The sequence below is a fragment of the Nannochloropsis gaditana genome (genome assembly GCF_000240725.1).
Source record: "Nannochloropsis gaditana CCMP526 unplaced genomic scaffold scaffold007, whole genome shotgun sequence".
Lineage (NCBI taxonomy): Eukaryota > Eustigmatophyceae > Eustigmatales > Monodopsidaceae > Microchloropsis > Microchloropsis gaditana.
In genome coordinates, this window is record NW_005803946.1 from 95,956 (window position 1) to 103,429 (window position 7,474).

General features: G+C 50.5%; 1 protein-coding gene across 1 annotated transcript; it reads right to left on the reverse strand.

The window, feature by feature from the left end:
* Window positions 1-4,460: 4,460 nt before the first annotated feature.
* NGA_2093200 (uncharacterized protein) lies at window positions 4,461-6,826 on the reverse strand (the record flags this gene model as incomplete). Its single annotated transcript, XM_005856304.1, has 1 exon — window positions 4,461-6,826. A coding segment is annotated over exon 1 (1,448 nt), but the record flags the coding sequence as incomplete, so codon positions are not given.
* Window positions 6,827-7,474: the final 648 nt, after the last annotated feature.

A 7,474-nucleotide genomic window follows, 5' to 3' on the forward strand; every position in this document is an offset into this window, starting at 1 on the left:
GTTGATCGTTAAAAAAACTCGCAATGGAAGCTCTCCCTTGGCCTCCAGATTTTGGTAGATATTCCAAGCTTTGATGTCATTCGTCTGAACCGCGGTTAGCCCTGCCCTGAGACAATTGTTCAGCGCATTTCGAATATAAACTTCGCGCAACTTTTCATTGTTTTCCGCAATATGGTTTGTGATGAGAAGGACAGCTGTTTCTCTAAAGATGCCTGTCGGAACTCCTGAGGCATCAAGGTCAACGCCAGAGAAGTGCTGCTAAGATGTGAACGAAGGGTAGTTTCAAGTGAAATTAAATGTAATGATTAAAAGTTACTTCATAAGACAAGCCTGAGATCGCATTAGTTGGTTGCATGATTTTTTTTTTACATAATTTCCATTTATTTAAATCCTGAAACAAATAATAGCCATGCGTTGTCCAGGCAAGAGGACAGGGAAACACACGGATTCTCTTGTCAGCATCTCAAGTATTACAAATGCTTACCTCATTCGTCGGTGTGAGCCGGATTCCAGCCCGTTGTAAGGCGGCTGTGTTAGCAACAACGATATGCCAGCATTCTCGGTATAATACGAGCGGTCGCTTGTCCTCTCGCATCGCCTCATCGAGGACTTGCCTGGTAGGGTAACAACCTCCCCAACCTGACTGATCCCATCCGACACCGATGATCCAGCTTTTCTTCGGGTTTTCCTTACCATAGTTTCGGACTGCAGTACTTAGATCATCAAGACTACGAGTTCCACGCAATTGCAAGTACTCGCAGGCCTCCCCCATGTATCCCACATGTATATGCGAGTCAATCAAGCCAGGAAGCAAGATGTTGCCCTCGTTGCATTTCATATCGATAACTCTCGTTGCCTGCGCTTGGGCCTGCTCGTAGGCCGATCTTTGATCATCTATACATAAGTTGTCTTCGCAGAACACTGTGTCGAAGACTCCCCGCACATCGTCGATCAGGCACCAGCCTTCCGCTAAGCGGCCCGAGAAGGGGAGCGTGTCGGGATCCCATTGCCAAAAGCAGGCATTTTTTAACAGCAGCATGGTTTTCACTGGAGGATAATGTACAGATGTAGACAAAAAAAAACAAGTGGAAGCGTTGACATTGTATAATAGCCTCAACATTCTTTGTTTCGGGGGGTAAAGACAAAGGGTACCCAGGGGGGGTCAGGAGGTTTGACAGCGACTTCACGTCACGTCCACGGTGGAGCGCGCGGGTCAAGATACCGGCCTGCTTATTAAATGGCAGTGAGACTCGTACTGATGGGATAGTGTGTGGGCCTAATAAAATTATTCAAGTCGTATTTCAATATTTGAATATATCATCTCATAGTTGGCAGACCTTGCATGGTTGTGGAGCGGTTTTGGCAGCGGCAGCAGGTTTTTTCGACTCCTTCAACAGCCGTGTCGGCCTACGACTATCACGATAAGGGTAGGTATCTGGGAGGATAAAACGTGTGTATGGTGGCTTCTTGCATCTTACAGATGTTTTATTCTACTAGAGAATAGGTGTATATTACCGTATTGAGGTTTTTCCCCTTTTGCTGGCTCGTTCTTATCGCCTGGTGGAACAACAGGGGATGGCACGAGCGCGGAGTCTGTATGACATGGGCGTCTGGTCAATAACCACACGCGATGAATACGTCAGCTTTCTTCAGTCAAAGAAAAATCTCTCAAAGGCCTCCATTCATAGCTATTGTTGGCGGCTTGAAACGCTGTTTCGTGCCCTGATGACGGGCAAGCAAAAGCAAGGGAACTTAGATCGAGGCCAAATAAGACAATTAATCGAACATAATTTGGAGGAAGCAGAGCGCCTTGTGGCTCAAGACGACCGCCGTAGCCATTGGTGCTTGCTTAAGGAATTTTTAGAGCTGCCATCTGCTCCTTTATGCGCGGGCGAGAGAGGAAGAGATGAGCAGCTGTTGGACAGTGTACGGGGAGTGGGAGAGGACGAGGTACGCTTTCCTGTCCATACTCTTGAGAACGAGGCAAATAAGCACAAATCCATTTCACCGAATTCTTTTCGAAAGAGAAATGGAATGATGGCAGCATCAAAAGGGAAGCACGAAAATAAGGTTTGGGACATGGAGCTCAAGAAGGACTACAGGACTTGGCTGAGAGAGCGCGGCGTGAAAGAGAGGACTTGCGGGTCATACTGCACATTCGTGCATAACCTTCTGCGAGCATTAGCAGATGCACGGAAGCCAGTGCCATATAGGAGCCACCGGCAGCAAACCACCACGATACCTATCACATTACTGCCTACATTCCCACAATCACGCTTGTCACACGAAGAAGGAAAAGAAGAAAGAAAACGAGAACAACAGGAAGAGCCCTCTGTATTAGCCATGCAAGACCAGGAGCACCATCAACAGCAAATATCCTATCAGCAGCCTCGTGCTGGGCAGCGTGAATGTCTACATGAGGGGCTACAAAGCGGTAACGCCATTTTATTGCTTGCTTCTCATGAAGACTCGGCAATTGGGGATGCATATTGTTATCGCGGCGACAGAAGTGGACAGGAGGCTTCCGAAGACAATTTAAGAGTGGCAGAAGACAACGAAGTAGTCGCAATGGAGGGCGGTGAAGCGGGGATTGTTGCGCCCCGGCGGGAGGGATTAAACAGAGGGGAGCTGATCGAGCTACTGGATGAGCAACAAGAAGAGGCGCAACGCATTGTTCGTCAGTCTAAGAAAAACCGCTATCTACGGTCATTTCGAGAATTTTTGGGCATGAGTAACCATGACGATCACATCGTCAAAAATTCTAGGCAGTGGACAGATCGAGTAGGAGGAGCTTATAAAAAGTGGATCGGAGCTGGGGGTGCGAATTGTCCACATGCCCGCACTCGAGGTTACGTTGGTGCAGCTCGAAGTATTCTGCGGGTCATAAAACGGAAAGGATGGGTCCAAGAGGCGTTCGGAGGGCCTCCGCTCACCAGCGCTGATATTTGCTTGGCCATTGAAGCCCATAAAGAGGAACTGCAACAGATTTGTGACAAGGCAGATGATGAATGCCTACAAGCATTTTGCCGTTATTTGCGGCGACCGGAAAATAAGGGAGATGGCGAAGAAGAGGAAGAGAAGGACTTCCATTCTTCTCCGGCAGTCTCATCGCTTGGGATAGGAGCCGAGGACGATGAGGCTGCTGAAGATATGGGAGATCATAAAATTGGTACTAATCCCCCTACTGCAGTCAAGGGACTCCATGAACTGACATCGACGAAGGCATGTATTCATCGTCCTCTGAAGTCAGACGCGGGCATCGGGCACATGAATCGTGTTGTTCAATCTTCAGAACACCCCGCAAGATGCGGGGCTGAAGAGGAGACTGTCGATAATCAGCAGCACGAATGGCCGATTTTTAATTCAGTGGGTCACAAAAGAAAGCGACCGGATACAACCAGGGAGCAAGGGATGGAACACCGTATCAGATCACTAACACTCGACCTAGAATGTAAGACACGAGAACGCAACGCGGCACTCGCGCGCATACATGCGCTAGAGCTAGAGATACAGCATTTGCGAGATCGCTTTTTGAGTACATCAACTCCGCCTGTCTCGGCTGTACAAGAAGGACCTACCGAATGTCAGCAACAACATACACGTGGTGTGGAGATGATTTTAAACCATCCCGGGGACACAGAACAGGAAAATATAGGCGCACCGGGAGCTGCAATCACACACAGTGTACCAGGCCATACTTGTGGAGAACGTGAGGGAGGCATTTGTGCAGATGATAGAGTGGTAGAAACGAACGCAAAGGATGAAGCTGTGTCCTTCAGGAACAAGATGGGACGAGAAGGTGAGAGAGCAGAGGGTGATCCCGGCTTTTTGTTGCTTGAAGCTGATGCACATTCTAATTGGCAACGTCGAGACCAGTATGATCAGCTTCAGCGCCGACAGTCAGTTGCGCTACCACGCGCTGGGGTTGACTTGACCGATGGAAAACCCCAGGAAGAGGACAAGAGGCAGCGCTGCGTCTTCCGACACCTCGTTCAGCACATCGAAGTACATGATCAACGGAACGCTTGCGACCATCAGGACATGCACCTAGATGATGGAGAGGATCAGGACCATCATTTACGCATCGTGGGAGAACGAGAAACGGAAAATCTTCAGCATCTTCATGACGCTTCATTTGCATGCTCCCTCGGCCTTCGTGAGATGGGAGAAGGGAAAGGAGATGGGGTGGAGAGCCGGGACTGTGTGGGTCATAATTCTCGCATGCACACCATTGCCACGCTGGGTCTTGCATCCGACATTACGGAAAGGGCAGGTGTGGAAGAAAATCACACCATTCGTCAGGGATGGTAGAATGCCCATGAAATCTAGAGCAGTCGTACACAGATATGACACGCGATAAGTTTGAAGGATCATCGCGAATCAAAGTAGGCCCACGCACATTGTTCTGTCGAAAATTAGAGAATATTTTTCCGACGTTGTGCGCTAAGTACGATAAAGAATCAAGAGTCAAAGCATAAGTGTTACAACGCATCCTTTGTCTTCGAAATTTATTCTTAGCCTGTAAGACATTGCTTGAGCTAAACAGTTTCAAGGACGTATCCCAAGAGTCAAACTCTTTATCTTCAAGTTATTATTCGAGCAATGCAGTACAGGACAAATGAGAAAGAGGTCGCGCACCTATATGCTGACAACTTCAGGTTGAGAAAGCAGGAGGGATGGAATTAGGCCACCATTCGATCGCGATGCCCGAGCAATGCCGTGGGGTGAAGACCAACGAGGAACGTGACGAAAATAGAGCTGGCGTTCAGCCTCTGATAGCCGACCCACAAAAAACGAGGGGCCCATTTGTCGGCAAAGCTCAGCTATGCATACCATAGCCGCATGCCGTGTCAAGGGACTGGCCGCGGGCGAGGCGAGGGCACTGAAAAGCGCGGGTGTGAAGAGATCTAAGTACCGCCTCAAGGTCGGCTTGCCCAAGCGCTCTGTCACTCGAGGTAGCATTCGCCAGAGGCTCTGACGCAAACGATCGGCGCTGTAGAAATGACGCAGACCGCCTAACTCCGCTAGGACAGGCAAATATCTGTCTGCAAATGTGCTTCCGTATACGGCGTCAATCTGTGGTAGGAGATCTTTTGAGCATAGTTCAACAAAGATGTACAAAGCGCCTTCAGACACTTCCCAGGGCTGAGCTGCGTAACGATACGCAGACATATCTACGTCGGTCTGCAAATTGACCCCCGACGGAGTTGCACGAGGATGTAAGAGGCCTCCACAACAACCGAATACAGGCCCGCCCGTGTGAGCCTGGGCATCATTGAAGCGTCGCAGCTGCTCTTCTTCGGTCTCCACAGGTTGACGGCGAGCGGCATCCAGTGTGGCTTCAAGACGGGTGATAAGGCATTGCTGCATTTTTGTTTTTTCCCCATATCGAGTCATGGCGGCTAGTGCCCATGCAGACTCTTCGCGAATGGACCACGATTCATCTTCTAATCCAACAAAACAGACGTTAACAGCATCTTCTCGTCGTGACATGACAATCACGGGAAATTTTTGTGAAAGTTGAGCAAAGGCGACGTATCCTGCCGAGCGAAGCTCCCAGTGCGAAGCCCGTAAACAGGGCAGGATCCCCCGCAATATTTGATTGGCGAAAGGTGAAGTTACCTTTTCATCGATCTTTTCCATTAGCTCCTTCAGGGCATAACACGCGGCGACCTGTGTGAAATGGCTGCGTCCATGCTGAAGTGCCCGACAATGGCAATCAACCATTTCCTTCACATATCGCGCGACAGCCTCCCGCCCGCTTCCAGCGCTGCCTGCGTCATCCTTCCCTTTGTTTGCGGCTGCAAACAATTGAGTCCAGGTCTCCTGAGCTTGTACCTGAACACCCTCAGGTGTATAGTAGCGGCACTGACAAAGTGGAGGAAGGAGCTCGGCGAAAAGATCTTCGGCATCCACACCAACATGGTTTGTAGCCGTTAACAGAAGACTACGAGTCGCAATGACAGCCGCATACACTACTTGCGGCCAGGCATCTGCCAAGCCACCTGCTACGACAGCAGCCAGCCTATTAAAATCTATGACTTTCCCACAAGAAGCGCTGTCGCTGATACATACACAACGATCGACCACCACCCGAGCCATGTCCATAGCCGCCTCTCTGACATAACGATTTGAGTGCTCAGCTGCTGTAAAAACCGTCTTGTTGAGCCATTCCGGAGTGAGCAAACTACGCCGAATCAGTTCAGGCCCACAAGCTTCAACCACCTCACGCAAAGCCATAAGAGAGGTTTCCAGTGAACGCCAGCCGCTTACATCGTCCATAACAATGTTTTTTGTTACACCCAGCTTTGCCCGCCGCGTCTCGGTAATACGCCGCGTGATATTCGCATCCACACTGGCCCACAATTGCCCAGCAAAGCGCGTATAGGCGTCCGTCCCCACGGATGGGAGGGTGCAGAGCAAACCGAGCGTCTTGGCGACCAGGCGCCTCACCCTGGGCTCATCATGCTCCAAATGAAGTGCGATCACCGTCTCAACTGCATTGCGGAGCACTGGCGAGACGGCAGGGGCAGGAGCCGTGTGTGCTATGGCGTCGTTGAAGACCAGTAATGCCACGCACAAGCATTCCCACCGTGCCTCCTGTCCCAAAGTCATTAAGATCCGCAGAGGTTCGTCGACGTCCGTCAAAACAAAATTTGGTTTCGCTATAAGTTTGGATGATAACAGTTGAGCGACGGGCAGCAGGGTCGACAGCTCTGAACCCGTGGTTTCTTGTCGAAGCCGCTTTACCAGGCAGCTTGCGGCTTTCAAGGACGACGAAAAGTCCATCTTTTCCTATCTTTTGTCGGGGGGGGGAGGAATTCTGGAAAGAGATAATTCAAAGGTCAACTCCATTTTTTAACTTCCTTGAGCATGTGACTTTTTCCGACTCAGAGCTTTTGCTTGGGCACTGAAAAGACGCGTAAAGTACCGAAGACCTGCGTGGTTCCGCATCACTTATCAGATCATGACAGCAACGGCATCATCGCGACATTAATCGTTAATAAGCGCACCGGTGAGGAAAAACAAATGAACCGACAAGTCGACGCGACAGTCATGCGACGTCCTGCTGAGCTCGGCTAGCAAAGAGCCGAGGCAGGCTAGGACATGGCGTGTAAGGCGCTTACGAACATGAGCGACGCGGCGGGGCGCTAGAGGATGAGGATCAGGGGCGAGGGCGGGGCGTGGGCGAGGAGGAAGGGATCGTCCGTGGACTGCCCGAGCTCGCCCACCTGGTTGGCGCTCTAAGATACGCTGGTCTCGCAGGTGTGGATTATCGGGTCAATCCAGACTGAACGAAGGTCGTCGCACCGACAACATGGTCTGGAGATTTAGAAGCTATCGCATCGGATGCACCGGACTCTTGTGGAGAAGACAGGCTTACCCATCCCTCTATCGTTCCTGTGCGTCACTGTGTATTGTCTGTGAGTGGTGTCAGAAATCTGCTGGGCCTCGGCCGGTTCGACCTCATGAT